The following is a 16,413-nucleotide window of genomic DNA, read 5'->3' as shown; positions in this document are numbered from 1 at the left end:
ATAATACTTGTTAGCAATATGGTAGCATAAAGTTGATAAAAAAAAGATTGACATCTTTATTTTGACCTCAATTTGCGTAGAAAAAACCTCGTTTCACCAAACAAATTGAACATGATAGAAGCAAATTGACTGAAGGTTTTCAAAGAATGAAAATGAGTGAAAACGTAACTAGAGATAAAAGAAGGTAATTGATAACATGATAAATGTAAATTATCGCACTTAGTTCACAATTCAAAACATGACCCACAAAATTATAATTTTTTAGTTTCCTCCAATATTTTATATAACCAATGATCCTTTTGGAACTAGACAATTTTTCCATCTGAGCTCCTAAATACAAAAATACTAATATACCGTGTACGTTGATGTTATGTTTTTTTGTTGGAGTCAAGTTTGAGTGTTTTAAATATTGAAATGAACCAAAATATTCATTTATAAATGTGTAAAATATCTGTGAGCCGAAAAAGGGTTCTAGCCAGATCATTTTCCTGAGGATGAGATTTCGTGATCGTGATCGTTTATCGTATATTGTGTAGTCAGAAATCATTTCAAAATTTAAAATTTAAAATTAAATATAAATAATATCTAACGAAAAATGATTGCATAATATACGATGAACAGTCGTAATCGCAAAATTCCTAAGCACTCGCAATGAACGATCTCTAGGGTTAAGTTCAATCAGACCCTTATAAATATAATCCAAATCCCTCACTCTCGTCTTCTCAAAACCGCCAACGATCCTCTTTTTTTTTTCCTCATCTTCTTCAATCGAAAAGGATTTGGGATCCTTTTCCAGCTGACGTGCCACAGTTTAATATTTTTTTTTTTACTTTTAGGCGCGTGCAATACATGCGTGGAGAAGGAGAGTGGGACGACGAAATCTACATGGTATTTCTTCACGGGCGCCACAGCACGAAATCAGCGTATTTATCACGCGCTCCCTAAGCGAGTACGTGTACACCACCCAGCCTGCCACCGGAGGACAAACCAAGCCCGAGACACAACAACTGCTGAGTGCTGACTGCCCCAAATCTCCTTAACGAAAGGTACCAATCTTTTTGCAATCTGTCTCCTAAATCCTCGTATTACTGTGCTGCTGCCTTCACTCCTCTCGGATCCAAAGTCTCACACTTTAAAGGTTCCCATTTGATTTGTTTTTGTTGACATTCCAGTTCAACCACCTCCCTCCCACTTCCTCACCTAACCCCAACTTTTTAATTTACCATTGTTGTTTTTTTTTAATCTTCTGGGTCCATTTCTTTCTATTTTTTTTCTTCTGTTTAATTACATAATTTGCTTGTTTTTTCTTATCATTTGATGTAAATTCTGTCTTTGGTGGTCAAGATACATTTAAAAGCTTGACAATTTCAATTAATTTCAGCCCAATTTTCATCAAAGTCAGCAACTTTAATTCCAATTTCTTCAAAGTTTGTAAATTTAATCCATTTATTCTACTATTTTAATCAATTTTTAATTAATTGATTGTTTGTTTAGGTCAAAGTGGGCACACATAGGCCAAGGGGAAACAGTTGAGAGGTTGGGAAGGGTTGATATTTGGATTAATGGCTGGTTTAAGAGAGGACCCAGTTCTTGGAACTAACGATATAAAAGAGAGAGAGGGAGAACAAGAAGCTGACAAAATTAGTTATACTTTAGAGTCCCATGTGGTGATTAGAACAGAAGGAGAGGTTGAGAGAGATATGGCTCCGGCCACCGGAAGTTCGATTCACCGGTCGGGTTCCCGGCCTCAGTTGGACCTCAGCAAAGCTGCCATTCAAGGGAATTTTGAAGAGAGGGACCCTACAATTCTTCTGCCTAATCAATCTGATGACCTGTCTCACTTGGCTTTGGACATTGGAGGTATAATTTTTATACTTCACTTCAATCACTTGTTTTTGAAAGGTCTTGTGGTTTTTGGATTCTAAATTTTCTGTTTTGTTAGCTTTCACTGTATGGGATTGTGTTTTCTGTTGTTCTCTGCTTACCTTTATAGATTAAAGTGATCATCTTTTTTAAGGAAGGTAGAAGTTTGATTTAGTGGAGCAAGAGGCTTGTAGTTCAGTTGGTTAAGTGCGCTCACCCGTGCATGGAGGTCCCGAGTTTGATTTCCCCCTCCCCCAATATCACATGTATAAAAAAATGTTTGATTTGGTGAAGAGAAAGGGAAATTATGCATGCATTGCTATATCCAGTGAGAATGGCTTAATTGTGGTCGTTGGTGCTATAATTTGTGGTGTTTTAAGTTTAGTTGTGAATTTGTGATCAGTACCTGACTGTGTGAGATCGCCTGCAAAATTTTGAGTTCGAGGAAACTGTTTTAGTTTGTTTATAAAAATCGGTGTTTTAAGCGGTTTAATGGTTTAATGGCAGGATCTCTCATCAAGTTGGTGTATTTCTCAAGACATGAAGGCCAATCAATTGATGATAAAAGGAAGAAAACTTTGAAGGAGAGATTGGGAATATCAAATGGTAGTAGGAGAAGCTATCCTATTCTTGGTGGGAGGCTTCATTTTGTGAAGTTTGAGACGAACAAGATTAACGAGTGCTTAGACTTCATCTATTCTAAGCAGCTTCACCGTGGTGGTATATTCTTCTGGCTGTTATTTTCTCTTGCTGCAGTCGTTTTATTCAATAGCCAAGCATAGTAGATTTCTCGAACTTATATGATATTTGTGCTTGAATCCTTCAAGTTTTTAGCAAAAACATATACCTGTGTTCTAAGAAAGACTAATTGTGGATAGGAATGGATGCTCGTATCTGGAATCCTGATGCCCCAACCAATGAAAGTTCTGTAATTAAGGTAATATAATGGTTTATTGATCTTGTTTTGTATTTTGGAATTCCATTATTTCTGTGTATTTTTAGGGATCATACTAACATCAATGAGTGAATTCTTGCCTGAAGGCCACAGGTGGTGGGGCATACAAGTTTGCGGACCTCTTCAAAGAACGGCTTGGGGTTAGTCTTGACAAAGAAGACGAAATGAATTGTCTGGTGGCTGGAGCAAATTTTCTACTCAAGGTGGATGTTGATACAAAATAACATTTTCTTATGGATTAGTACTTTTTGCTCCTTTTGTTGTGTTTGTCGTTTGAAAAATGACATGAACTTCTTGTTTGTCCATTAGTTTCCAGTAAGAACATTAAAAACTTCTAATTCTCTGCTCCTGGATGTTGACTTTGCCTTTATCAGTAAATTTGAGTTAAGTTCATATGTTACCAAGAAAAACAAACTTTAACTTTTGGCTTTTTGTTTCGCTTCATTTGTCATATTAGAGGTTTTTTATTCGAGAAATCTGGCATCCAGTGTTTATTTGGTGTTCTCATATGCTCATCTCTCCTCCTTGTAAATGGGAGTTCTATCGTTTAAGCGTTGAATGAATTACCGTCTGGAAAAAAAAAAAAAAAGCACGATGATTTGGAATTATCACGATATTGTTCATTCATGGCTTGCTGATAAATTGTGTGGGTACCATACAGGGACATCATCAAGTACTCATATTATCTTATAGTACAATTTTGCTTTCTTTCCTCCATCATAATCTTACTTCTCTGAGAGGTAATTATGTTCTACCTTCATTTCTAGTAGGCAATTCGTCATGAAGCTTTCACACACAAGGAGGGTCAGAAAGAGTTTGTGCAGATTGACCAGAATGAATTATTCCCGTATCTTCTAGTTAACATTGGGTCTGGTGTTAGTATGATTAAGGTAACTCTTTCTTATGTTTTCTTGTTATTAATTCTGGAGACTTGTTGAGTCTATTTATCATCAATTAACCTATGTTGCTCTAGGTTGATGGAGACGGAAAATTTCAGCGGATAAGTGGAACAAATGTTGGTGGTGGTACTTATTGGGGCTTGGGGAAACTGTTAACAAAGTGCAAAAGGTATTTTGTTCTTCGGATTAATGTTTTGTTGCTTTCTATTTTTCATCTCATCTCGTTCTAGAAAGTTTGTCCAGGTCTTTGACTAATTCATTCCCCATATCAGTTTTGACGAGTTGTTAGAGCTGAGTCAACGGGGAGATAATAGGACTATAGACATGCTTGTTGGGGACATTTATGGTGGTATGGACTACTCAAAGGTATGCAGATTGTCTATTCTGTGGAGAACACTACTCTGAAGTCTGGAGCTGTAAATTAGTCCAGAAATTTTAATATTGATTATCATGAATTATGCAAATTTCCTTAATCTAGTAGAGTGACTAAGCATCCCTAATCATAAAACATGTTATAGATCGGACTCTCTGCGTCAACCATCGCCTCTAGTTTTGGGAAGGCTATTTCAGAAAAAAAGGAGCTTGAAGACTACAGTCCTGAAGATATATCCTTGTCTCTCTTACGAATGATTTCTTATAATATTGGCCAGGTGTTTTTTTCGCTTACAAGATTATGTTATTGTTACACAATTTATGTTGTGCCTTATTCGAATACGTGATATCTAAAGATGTGCTGATTTTGGTGATCTGATTGGACTGTTTGGTGCAGATAGCTTATCTAAATGCACTACGGTTTGGTCTGAAGCGAATATTTTTTGGAGGTTTTTTCATAAGGGGTCATGCTTATACCATGGACACTATCTCCTTTGCGGTTCAGTTCTGGTACACATACAACTTACTTATCAAGATTTAGACGTTAAATCCTCTTCTTCCTTGTCTTTGATGTTGAGTATAATTTGTTTACTGCTTTATCTTAAAGTTTGAAAATATTGGATGTGTGTGTTTTTTAGGTCAAAAGGAGAGGCACAAGCAATGTTCTTGAGACATGAAGGTTTTCTGGGAGCTTTAGGTGCATTTATGAGCTATGAAAAGCATGGTCTCGATGACTTGATGGTCCATCATTTAGTTGAAAGATTTCCTATGGGCGCACCATATACTGGAGGAAAGATTCATGGTCCACCACTTGGGGATTTGAACGAGAAGGTAAAGTGTTATCAGAGCTGAAAAGACCTGACCTCAAGCTGCTGACCCTCAGATAATAATGGATCTGGGTTGTATGGTTTTCTTTTGTTTAGTTTCAGGAAGGCATTAATCCAGCTTTAAATATATCAGCCTGAAAAAAAAAAAAAGCAAGTAATGTCAAATCATTTATAATCAGAATTCAGAATGTCCCGCAACGTATCTCAGCTTTTTTTTTTCTGGGAGTGGAAAAGTGACTCCACTACAATGATGCTCCAGAATCACATCTTTTGATACTATTCCAAATAAATAACTCAGGCATCTTTGAAAATTAGATTCTTGGAGCAACTATACAGGCGCATATGTTCTTTCTAAAGGCCAACTTGCCTCAGAGGCAACAGGTTGATGAATTTCCATAAGAGCTGCCTGAATTTGGAATATAGGAATAGGAAAGGTTGGGCAATCAGCTGCGGTTTACATTGTGATCGACTTTTCAGTATGTACAACTACAAGCCATTGTTTCTGACTGGTCTCACCATGAATGCTCCTATATATCATTCTGGAATGAGATTAGCTTTGATTTTATCGTACTTTAAGTCTTTTCTTCATGTTGTTATCCGGGATTTGATGATGTTCTTGTTCACGTTACTTGTATCAGTTTCTTTACTAATAAAATTTGGGTTTCTTATGAAAAAAGGGAAAGGACTATAGTCTTATTGTTATGGTTCTTAATGGAATTTGGACAGATACTATATTGCCTTTTCAAGTATGACTAATAAATCTTAGTACTTATGAGTCGGAAACCTTGAATGCAGATTTCATGGATGGAAAAGTTTGTTCGCAAAGGGACTGAGATTACTGCTCCAGTACCAATGGCTCCACCTGGAACTACTGGACTTGGAGGCTTTGAAGTTCCTTCATCCAAAGGAGGTACTCTGCGTTCTGATGCAAGTGCTTTAAACGTTGGGGTTCTCCATCTGGTACCCACTTTGGAAGTCTTTCCATTATTGGCAGACCCAAAAACGTAAGTTAACTTACAGATTGTTGTTGATCATTACTCTCCTAAAATTGTAGCTGGGGCTTAGATTAGTTGGTAACTGAACCTCTCTAATAGAGTGGAGGTTCCAAGTTCCAACACACCCTTCCCATATGTCGGAATATCCTCACAAAGCTTGTGCTTTTACGGAACTTCAGCAGTTTCACTCAGTGTATTGGTATCGTTTACAGTGATACGAGTGAGACCTTAATATGTTTGTGCTGTCAAGAGTCACATCTTGTACTAGGATCTTAATTATTGGCGCTTTTACACTATATTGATTTTTTCTTAATCTTTCATGCCTTTTACACTAAATACTTGTTTCCTTCCTTTTTCTGATGTTACAGGTATGAACCCAACACTATCGATCTCTCAGATCACGGAGAGTTAGAGTGAGTACATGCTGTTACTTTCCTGTTTGTTTAGAAATCCATAGAATTCATCTGCACAACGTTAGTAATGATGTCGATATTAGTTTGCTGTGTGTAATTTGGGGTGTCGTTCATGCTATAGGTACTGGTTCACTGTGCTGTCAGAGCATCTACCAGACCTTGTTGATAAGGTAAACATTAGCATTAGTCAGAGCATCTGTTCATATAACTATATCATCTTTCCCTGTCTGAAGCTTTATAGGCAACCAGGTTGTGCATTTCCAGTTTGTTTTATTATTGATTTATGACTTTGAGAGGTCGGTGTGAAACATGGTAGGCAGTGGCAAGTGAAGGTGGGACGGATGATGCTAAAAGAAGGGGTGATGCTTTTGCTCGTGCCTTTTCTGCTCACTTGGCACGGTAACTATGCTCTCTGAGAAATTACAATTCATATTTGTTGTATATAACATTTTGATCAGTCATAAGGTTTGAGACTCCCAGTTCCGTGCATGCAAGTTTGCAATGCTATCACGTGTCCCGTCTGAAACCTGTTTTCTTATAAATATAAGTTCTTACAGATCCATTAAATTTGATATGTACTTATTCTATTTAACAACTTCCAACTGGCCGTATAGGTTGATGGAGGAGCCTGCTGCATATGGAAAGTTAGGGTTGGCCAATCTATTGGAACTGAGAGAAGAATGCTTGAGGGAGTTCCAATTTGTTGATGCGTATAGAAGTATAAAACAAAGGTAATTTCACTTTATTTCATAAAGCTGATAAGATGATTTCGATCAAGTTCTAGCACGTATACTCTTTCGCAAGTGATGTGGATGAGAGTATGACAATAACTCTGAGGGTTCTACCTCATAAACCAATTTACGGGTGCCTTTAGGTAGTGTAAAAGAAAGTCTTGCCTAATGAAAGTCATTGTTAATTTACTTCACTCATGGTGATTCTAACCCTCTCCTGCTTTATGAATGTAACAGGGAAAATGAGGCATCACTTGCTGTTTTAGCTGATCTGCTTATGGAGCTCGATGGTATGAGTGAGGTACTATTCCCATTCTTCGTTGAATATGGTTGTTACCATACGCCATTATGGTATCTGTTGATATTTATCCGATTCATCTTTCACTGTCGTTGCAAAAGTTTAAAGAGTATGGAAGCCTACTCTATGTTGGTTAAACTGTGGTAAATATAACTTCTTGTGGGCACCTGGCTACATTTTTGGATGGTACAATTGGTTCCTTCCTGTACAGTTGAGCCATTCCATCTGACACTTTTGAACCGGTGTTCTGATCATTTGAAACCTTCTTAATTTACAGGAAGCAAGACTGCTTACCCTTATTGAAGGTGTTCTTGCTGCGAACATTTTCGACTGGGGATCCCGTGCTTGCGTGGATCTCTATCACAAAGGAACGATTATTGAAATTTATAGAATGAGCCGCAATAAGATGCAAAGACCTTGGCGCGTAAGTGGATTCAAATCCAAGTTCCCATGTCCTTCCAATTGTTTTAAATTAATTGCCAATTGGCTATTCATATGTAAAAGAGCTTTTAATATTTATGCAGGTGGACGACTTTGATGTTTTCAAAGAGAGAATGTTAGGATCTGGAGATAAAAAACCTCGTCCACATAAAAGAGCTTTGCTATTTGTGGATAACTCGGGTGCTGACGTTATTCTAGGAATGCTACCCTTAGCACGGGAACTTCTCCGACGGGGAACAGAAGTAAGTTTATTGCTGCCCAAGGCTCAATCCGTATCTAATTAAGTTATTCAATGAAAACGCCATAATAAGATTGATTTTGCAGGTTGTTTTGGTTGCCAACTCCCTTCCAGCTCTAAATGATGTGACTGCAATGGAGCTTCCTGAAATTGTTGCCGAAGCTGCCAAGGTTAGTCCATAAGCACGATGTCTTTCGTTGTATAGTATATATAAAAACGACGAGGGAAAAAGAAACTGATTCTTCTAGTCAACAGCATTGTGACATTCTTCGCAGAGCTGCTGAAGCGGGAGGCTTGCTTGTGGATGCAATGGTTAGCACTCTAGATGGCTCTAAAGGAAATTCATCTTCGGTTCCCTTGATGGTTGTTGAGAATGGTTGCGGCAGTCCTTGCATAGACTTACGGCAAGTTAGCTCTGAGCTAGCCGCTGCTGCAAAAGAGGCCGATTTGGTATGATGCTCATTCAAACTCTAAAACCATTGTCAAGCATTACTAATAACATAATAAACACCCGAAGACAAAAAACGAATGACGTAGAAAAACTCTTCAATTCATTCTATTGACTTAACACTATCCGTGCAGGTTATCTTGGAAGGGATGGGCAGAGCTCTTCATACCAACTTTAATGCGAAGTTTAAATGCGACGCTTTAAAGGTGAGGATTTCAATGGTTCTCTTACTTTGGTGTGATGTTTCCATTAGCTGGTATTCCCAGTAAGACAGAGAACCAAGTGAACTTTGATCCAACCTGCCATAGGATTCTAAGGTTTTCTTTTACACAGCAATAATAAGAACCGACTTCTTTTGCAGCTTGCAATGGTGAAGAACCAAAGGTTGGCCCAAAAACTGATCAAAGGTGACATATACGACTGCGTTTGCAGATACGAACCAGTAAGTTAAAAGCTCCAGTTCACAGCTTCTCGTAGCGTCCGATTGTAAGCCATGAGAGGTCTCGATCTCAGGAGACAACTGCTCGATACAAAAACGAATAAAGCTTATGATTTTATGCTGACTTACAAGGACCCCAATTTCGTGGCGGGGTTAATGGTTCTCTTCTTTGTATGTTACGTATTTGTTCATCGCCATCCGAAAGGATGCGGCTTTCGCTTGTGTATTCAAAATCGAATCAAAATAACGTCGTCGACAAAGTTAAAATAAGAGGAAAAATAAGGAACTTTACCGAAAAGCTTCCAGTACTGTTCATTTTAACAAAAATCACATTTTTATATTAAAAAATCAATATTAATACTATTCATTTTACCTTTTATTTTGTTCTCATTAAAATTCAAAATTTTCAAGTTTTTTTTTATAGTTTTCCTAAAAATAATTAAAATTGTCGCCAAAGGTCATATATTGCAAGCAACTAGTTTTTATCTACGCTTTGTAACAGTCACTATCTTGAATTTTTTTCTGATTAAAGTAAAATCATGTTTATTGTTTGACCAAAAAAAGATAAAAATATGCGGTCCTGGTTTACAATGTATGAACATATTCTACTTTTTATGGGATCTGCATGTTTTTCAATTTAAATTGCTATAAAATATTTTAGGTAAGTGACAAAAAATTACCTTAACTATAAGTCTTATAACACTATCATACCTCATCTTTTAAAATTGACAATGTCATACCTCATCTTTAGAATTTGATCTTATGTTATATCTTCCGTCACCTAGGTGTGAATTTCTCAGTTAAATGCTGACATGACTTGATCTGAGACCCACTTTCTATTAAAAATTTAACAAAATATTATTAAAAACTAAAAAAAATCATTTAATATTTTTTAAATATTAAAATAATTAAAAAAAAGTTAAAAAAAAAAACCCTTAGTTCGTCCCTTCCCCCCCCCCCTTTTCTTTCTCTTCTCCCCCATCTTCATCTTCTTTCCCCTTCCTGCAACCCAGAAAAAGAAAAGAAAAAAAAACCAATTTGTCTTTCTCCCTCACCCATCCTCAATTTGTCTTCCCCACTCCCCACCCACCCCCAACCCCATCTTCTCCCCCACCTGAGCCCAACCAGCAACCCAAAAATAAAAAATAAAAAAAAAATCTTCATCTTCCCCGACCCCCCTTCCTTTCTTCCCCTCTCCCGTCTTCCCTAAACCCTCCGCACCCACTACCTGCAACCCAAAAAAAAAAAAAAAAAAACCCAGATTCCGTTGAGGTGGAATCGGGAAACCTTCGCCAGGGTGATTTCACGGGTGGAGAACTTGGGCACGGAGAAAATGGGGGGACTGGGTGTGGAGGGAAGAGGGTGGGTGCGAGGTTGGGTGCGGAGGGCCGGTGCGAGGGTGGATGCGAGGTTAGGTGCAGGGAGAAGACAGGGTTGGGGGGGGGGGGGGTGGGGAGGGGGGAAGAAGACAATTTTTTTTTCTTCTTCTTTGCAGGAAGGGGGAAGATGATGAAGATGGGAGAGAAGAGAGAGAATGGAGGAAGGAAATGAACTGAGGTTTTTTTTTTTTTTTTTTTTAACTTTTCATTATTATTTTAATATTTAAAAAATATTAAATGATTTTTTTTAGTTTTTTTTATAATATTTTATTAAATTTTTAATAGAAAGTGTGCTTCGGATTAAACCATGTCAGCATTTAACTGAGAAATTCACGCCAAGCTAACGAAAGATATAACATTGGACCAAATTCTAAAAATGAGGTATGACATTGTCAATTTAAAAAGATAAAGTATGATAGTGTCATGAGACCAATAATTAAGATAATTACCAAAATATTTTTGGCTAGCAAGTTGATACTCCGATCATACTCTTATCATTTTCTAATCAAATTTACGAGCTACTCAACTATCTTCCGTTTAACGAGTTGGATTGGAAATTATACTTTGAATTCTTTAGAATATTCTATTGTATTTTTATCAAAGTTAAGCAAACTACAAGATTGACCAATTATAATAATTAGCCATTAAACTTTCATCTATATGAATTTTTTTTTTTTTTAACAAACGATATTATTTACATTAAGGAGAGGGAGTAGGCTTAGCCTCACAATGGACTAGTAATAATGTGGTTCAAATTCGTCTTTGACGAAAACCGATCTAACACCTCTCACTTAAAAATGAAGAGAAATACCGACCGTAGTACTAAGTGGTCTATATGAATTAAATCTGAGACTTCCACTGTTAGATGGTTCTAGTTGCGTAATCAAAGACGTAATCTCTTTGATATTTGAGAAGATAATCAGTAGACTTGGACAAGGGGATAATTTGTTGATGTTAAGCTAATTTAGTAATTTACAAAAGAAACAGGTCAAACAGTAACATTTTCATCTTTATTTAAAGGGAACTTTAATGAAAGTTTCCGGTACTGTTTACTTTAATGAAAAATCATATTTTTATATTAAAAAGTCAATCCTGGTACTATTTATTTTACCCTTTATTTTGTCCTTATAGTTAAAACTCAAAATTTTCAAGCAATTTTAATTAGTTTTCTTTTATTTAAATGGGTGATTTAACTGTTAACTATCATAGTTCTTTTTTAAATATCGACTATCGCTTGAAGTAATAGCATAATTTTGGCCCGGGGACAAACAGGATGCTAAAAGCAGAGCCAATGACTTCAAAAAATACATGTGTAAAAGTTTAAACTCAAATGCAGATAACACATTATAATAGTAGAAAACAATAATGTCTATGTAACTTAGTGCAGATACAATCTCTTTCATTCTTATTATTTAACAATTTAACGCATTATTTCAAAAAAAATTAATCTACTCATATTATCATTTGTATATAAATAAATAAAAAAATAGAAAGTTAAACTCAAATCCCTTGGGATTGAAAAACGAAATCATGCCAAAGGAGAATCAAATATAACTAAAGTGCTTGAGCTCTCACGTGCATTGGAGGACCTGGTGACCGCAAAAAGCCACCATTACGTACGGACATTTTGCTTCAACATAGCCGAGAGCGACTCACTCCCTCACTCCCTCACTCTCTCTCACCCACTCACTCGGTTCGAAACGCATCTTTCGCCTCTCGCCCTTTTTCCCACAGGTTCCTCAAAACTTCCAACTCTCAAGCGTCTCACTCTCCGACCCATCAATCTCTTCCAACTTAGGGTTCTTCTGGGATCACACAGGCTCAGCACTCATGGAATAAGCATGGATTTTTCTTGAGGTAATTTCATTGGGTCCTCTTCTGTAATTTCTTTCTTTTAGTTTATTGTTCTTCAATTCTAATTTTATGATAAGAAATTTGTCTAAAATTTAGATTTTTCCTTTCATTCTGCCCTCAAAGTTTTGCATTTTTCTTTTGGGTGCTGAATTTTTTTAGTGATAATAACAAAGCTTTGTTCTTTTTTTGTTTTTTTTTTTTTTCGTTTTTTTTTTTTTCCTTCATTAGGTTTGATGTTGGGAAAAATTAGTGGACTTGTTGGGAATTTGATGACAATGGAGAGGCCAAAGACCCCAGAAACCCTAGAAGCTCAAAACCCTAGTGGTAAAACCCTAGAAGGGGCATCTGGGTTGTTAGGGTGGAGTGAGAACTGTACTGGGTTGGAGTCTTTTCCCGGAATTTTGGGAGGTAATGGAGAAGGAGTTGGTGTTACTGGTAATGACGTTGGACTTGGCTATGTGGAAGGGGTGACTCAAGCAGTGGAAGCCGAGAAGGGAGTTCTGGATGGTAATAACGGAGAGGATTTGGGATTGTTGGGTGTGGATGCAATTTCTGGTGTGTTTAATAGTTGCAAGAATGGTGTGGGGGTTGAGGAGGTTTGTTGGCTTAATGGTAAGGTTGGTGGGGGAAATGAGGCTCAGATGGGCTCTCAAAGGTTGCCATCAGATATGGGAGCTGACGTTCAGATGGATTTTGTGGAGCTACAGTTGGATGTGAACGGAAATTTGGGTGGTAATGAGAATGAAGAGGGTGGAGGTGATGTGGAAAACAATGCTCAAATGGGTTCCCAAAGGTCGCCATCAGATAAGGGAAATGGCATTCAGATGGATTTTGCGGAGCCACAGTCAGATGGGAACGGGAACTTTGAGGACTTGGGTGGTAATGAGAATGAAGAGGGTGGAGTTGATGTGGAAAATGATGCTCAAATGGGTTCCCAACAGTCGCCATCAGATAAGGGAAATGACGTTCGAATGCTTTTTTTGAAGCCACCGTCAGATTGGAACAGGAACTTAGAGGACTTGGGTGGGACTGAGAATGAGGAGGATGGAGTTGAGAAGATAGCTGATGATGATGATGGTATGAATGAAGGCAAAGCGTTGGGATTGAACGGGATTGACTCATCAAGCAAGAAGATAGAAGTTTCCGATGATGGTATATCGCTGTTCGTGGATTTTAGTGGCCCTCCACCGGGATTTATTGACGATGATCTTCAGGTGGCAAGTTGTCCTGGATTTGCAAGTACAGAAACTGTAGACGAATTTGGAGATGATGGACAGGAGAAGGATATTGATTATCAAGACTATGATTTTTCTGCAGGCGATATTGTATGGATTAAAACCAAAACCCAGACATGGTGGCCTGGTAAAATTTATGATCCAGTTTATGCATCAAAGTTTGGTGCCGGTGGGGATCCAGGGGGCTGTCTACTAGTTGGATATTTTGGGATGAGTCATGTAGCATGGTGCCATACATACCAACTAAAACCTTTTCATGAGTACTTTGAGCAGATGTCGGGCCAAAGCAAGGCTAGAATATTCCTTGGAGCTGTTGAGAAGGCTCTTGAAGAGTTTGGTCAGCTTGTAAAATTGAATATGACTTGTATGTGTGTTTTGAAAGGAAATTGTCAGTCAACTGGTGAAGCAGAATCTAACAAAGGAATTCCCATGCCTGAGCGCAAATCTGGCAAACTTGGTGAATTTTCAATTGATCATTTTAATTCTGCAGAGTTTCTTGCGCATCTCAAAAATCTTGCACTGGTTGTTTCCATGAGTGGAATGCTTGATTTTGCTGTCAAACGAAATCAATTATCAGCCTTCTACCGCTCCATAGGGCACAGCCAACTGCCTATGCATCTACTCCGGGAAACAAATGATGCTGAAGATGGTGATTGCAAGTCAGTGGCTAAACGAAATATCAACATTCAGGGTGGATATGGAGATACTGAGCTAGATGAAGAGTGCTTGAAAAGCACACCGTTAAATAACTCTCAGAAGAATGAAGGAAATGAAGTGTTAGACAAGGTTTTTGATGGAGACAATATTGCTGATGAGGGTTTCATCTCAGGTTCAAAATCGAGGAGGAGAAAGGTGAAGAGGGATTCTGACTTTGAATATGGCGATGTTGGAAATGAGGGAATGACTGCAAAAGGCATTGAATCAAGAGAACGGAAGAAGAGCAGGTACTTGTCTAAACCAAACATAAACTTGGGACTGAAGGGATTGCCTGCTGAAGTGGATGATGAGGGAGAGGCTGCAAATGTTGATGCCGACCAGTCTGGTGGGCCGTGTTTTAATTTTAAATTTACTGGTAAGAAATTCTGGAGAAAGTGGTATGAAAGGCTTACAGGTGAAAGTAACATATCTGGTGACTCAAACTTAATAAATGCATCTTCTGCTGAGTTGCTTTCTGAAGTCTACTCTACAGCTGTCAATTGCCTATATCCAAACGAAAATAAGACATTTGATTCAGTTGCCTGGTTTGTGTCTAGATTCAGGATTTCAGTATTTCATGATGAATCTATTTGTGAAGTCTATCGTAACAATATGGCTGGTCAGGAAGATGCTAAACCTTACCTGTTGGGATATAGCGGTCAAAATGAGGCAAAATCCGAACCAAAGAAAAGGAGGAGGAAGTCTAAGTTGAAGAGTCCAGATGGCAAAGATGCTGCCAGCATGCCAAACCTAGTTCAAAGCACTTCAACTGCTACAAAGAAAAGGGGACGACCAAATTTGGGAAGGTTGAAGACTAAATCCCTTTCTGGACTGTCAGATGTGAATATTGGCATCGCCCTTGATAGCTATATTGTGCAAGAGTCGTCGGATGTACACCCTCTCATGCCGTGTGGTAAGCAAAAGAATAGAAAGATCGATGATGTAGTGAGTCCTGTTTGTCTGCATATTAAACAAACTACTGGAATACCGGATTTAAATGGGAACAATCTTCTACCTAGCCTTCTCGTTGATGATCAACAGGCTATTGGCACTGCTGCTTCTGAAGGTAAAGTTGTGTTAGAAAATAGGTTAGGGAATGAAACGGCTTCAGAGCATTTGAAGTCTAATATCCCTGCTGGCTTTGTAGATGTGAATGTTAACAATGTGAAACCTGGTTCGTTGGTTGTAGATCTGCGTGTTTCTCCTCAAGCTTTGTCTCGCCTGGATCCCAAACAGATTACGGGCTTACTCTCAGCTGAAACTAGGCCTGCACAGAGAAGGAGAAAGAGAAAGGAGAAAGCAGAACCAAAGCCTCCGGCTGATGGTATTCCAGATTTGAATGGAAGCAGTGCTGAATGCAACTTATTTGGAAAGGCATATCAAGAGCCTAATGGCCTTACGCCTCCAATTAAACCAGAGCGGAAGAGGAGGAGGAGGAGAAAAGGAGAAGCTACTGCTATGCAGTGGAAACTGGATGTGAATAATGGTAAAGCTCAGATTAATGATAAGGCTCTGGCAACTGCTCTTATGTTAAACTTTTCCCCAGGAGTATCAATGCCTTCAAAAGATGATTTAATTTCAACATTTTGTCGGTTCGGACCTTTGAAGGAATCAGAGACACAGTTGTTGAAAGATCCTGGTAGTGCCCAGGTTGTATTCATGGAAAATGCTGATGCTGGAGAAGCACTTCGGAGTCTAGAGAAGGACAACCCCTTCTGTGGAAACCTCGTTAGTTACAAGCTCTTCCATCTTCCATCTGTCTCCAGGGTTTTAGAACCAGGTTGGTCTCTCCCAACAGGTCTAGCCTCTCCAAGTTTGCCTGAAAAGGCCCCTTGCCTTGACTTCATAAGGCAAAATCTTCAGATGATGACATCGATGTTGGAGAAGTCGGGTGACAATCTTTCTCCGGAGATGCGAGCAAAACTGGAGTGTGAAATCAAAGCCCTCCTGGAGAAGGTGAGCTCCATGACCGGTTCTTCCTCCTCTTCTTAATTGGAAACGAAGGTTATGGAAGTCCTATATGGGTTGTCTGTAATGTAGCAACTCCTTCGGGCTGGCTTTGTAGCTGATATAATGTTACAATTGGAGACCTATGTAATTTATTGCATGTAAGGCACAGGCAAATGACCTATTGCATTCGAACCTCTCTATCTCTAGTAATTTCGTTTTTCGTTATATCATCCCTCTCTCTCTCTCTCTCTCTCTCTCTCTCTCTCTCTCTCTCTCTCTCTCTCTCTCTCTCTCTATCTCTCTCTCTCTCGCAATAGCCAAATGACCTATTGCCAAAGTGAATGAAGCTGAATTTGAACAATGACGAGGTTATCTCGCAC

The 16,413-nt window shown here is 38.3% G+C and overlaps 2 protein-coding genes across 5 annotated transcripts; both read left to right on the top strand.

Annotated features, from left to right (window-relative positions):
* Nucleotides 1–757: 757 nt before the first annotated feature.
* LOC137710469 (pantothenate kinase 2) lies at nucleotides 758–9,217 on the top strand. Of its 3 annotated transcripts, none has more exons than XM_088695457.1 (23): nucleotides 758–1,046; nucleotides 1,495–1,860; nucleotides 2,371–2,583; nucleotides 2,742–2,800; nucleotides 2,905–3,021; nucleotides 3,589–3,708; nucleotides 3,792–3,886; nucleotides 3,990–4,083; nucleotides 4,236–4,367; nucleotides 4,487–4,599; nucleotides 4,728–4,920; nucleotides 5,712–5,920; nucleotides 6,280–6,324; nucleotides 6,446–6,494; nucleotides 6,641–6,723; nucleotides 6,939–7,055; nucleotides 7,293–7,356; nucleotides 7,631–7,777; nucleotides 7,878–8,036; nucleotides 8,119–8,202; nucleotides 8,288–8,482; nucleotides 8,615–8,686; nucleotides 8,842–9,217. In XM_088695457.1, the coding sequence occupies exons 2-23, from the start codon at nucleotides 1,563–1,565 to the stop codon at nucleotides 8,929–8,931; spliced, it is 2,748 nt and encodes a 915-aa protein (XP_088551583.1). In that variant the 5' UTR covers nucleotides 758–1,046; nucleotides 1,495–1,562; the 3' UTR covers nucleotides 8,932–9,217. The 3 variants fall into 3 exon arrangements, with proteins under 3 accessions (XP_088551583.1, XP_068305597.2, XP_068305598.2); XM_068449496.2 differs by having other exon boundaries at nucleotides 1,002–1,138; XM_068449497.2 differs by lacking the exon at nucleotides 758–1,046 and adding an exon at nucleotides 1,114–1,397.
* Nucleotides 9,218–11,848: 2,631 nt separating this feature from the next.
* LOC137710409 (Serine/Threonine-kinase ATM) lies at nucleotides 11,849–16,258 on the top strand. 2 transcript variants are annotated; one of them, XM_068449419.2, is made up of 3 exons: nucleotides 11,849–12,155; nucleotides 12,381–15,149; nucleotides 15,273–16,258. In XM_068449419.2, exons 2-3 carry the CDS (start codon nucleotides 12,386–12,388, stop codon nucleotides 16,073–16,075), a joined length of 3,567 nt encoding a protein of 1,188 aa, XP_068305520.2. In that variant the 5' UTR covers nucleotides 11,849–12,155; nucleotides 12,381–12,385; the 3' UTR covers nucleotides 16,076–16,258. The 2 variants fall into 2 exon arrangements, with proteins under 2 accessions (XP_068305520.2, XP_068305519.2); XM_068449418.2 differs by having other exon boundaries at nucleotides 12,381–16,258.
* The last annotated feature ends 155 nt before the right edge of the window (nucleotides 16,259–16,413 follow it).

The sequence above is a fragment of the Pyrus communis genome, chromosome 6 (genome assembly GCF_041283825.1).
Source record: "Pyrus communis isolate YQ-2024b chromosome 6, ASM4128382v1, whole genome shotgun sequence".
NCBI lineage: Eukaryota > Viridiplantae > Streptophyta > Magnoliopsida > Rosales > Rosaceae > Pyrus > Pyrus communis.
Note: the sequence above shows the minus strand (reverse complement) of the source record. Positions and strands in the feature narration are given on the sequence as shown.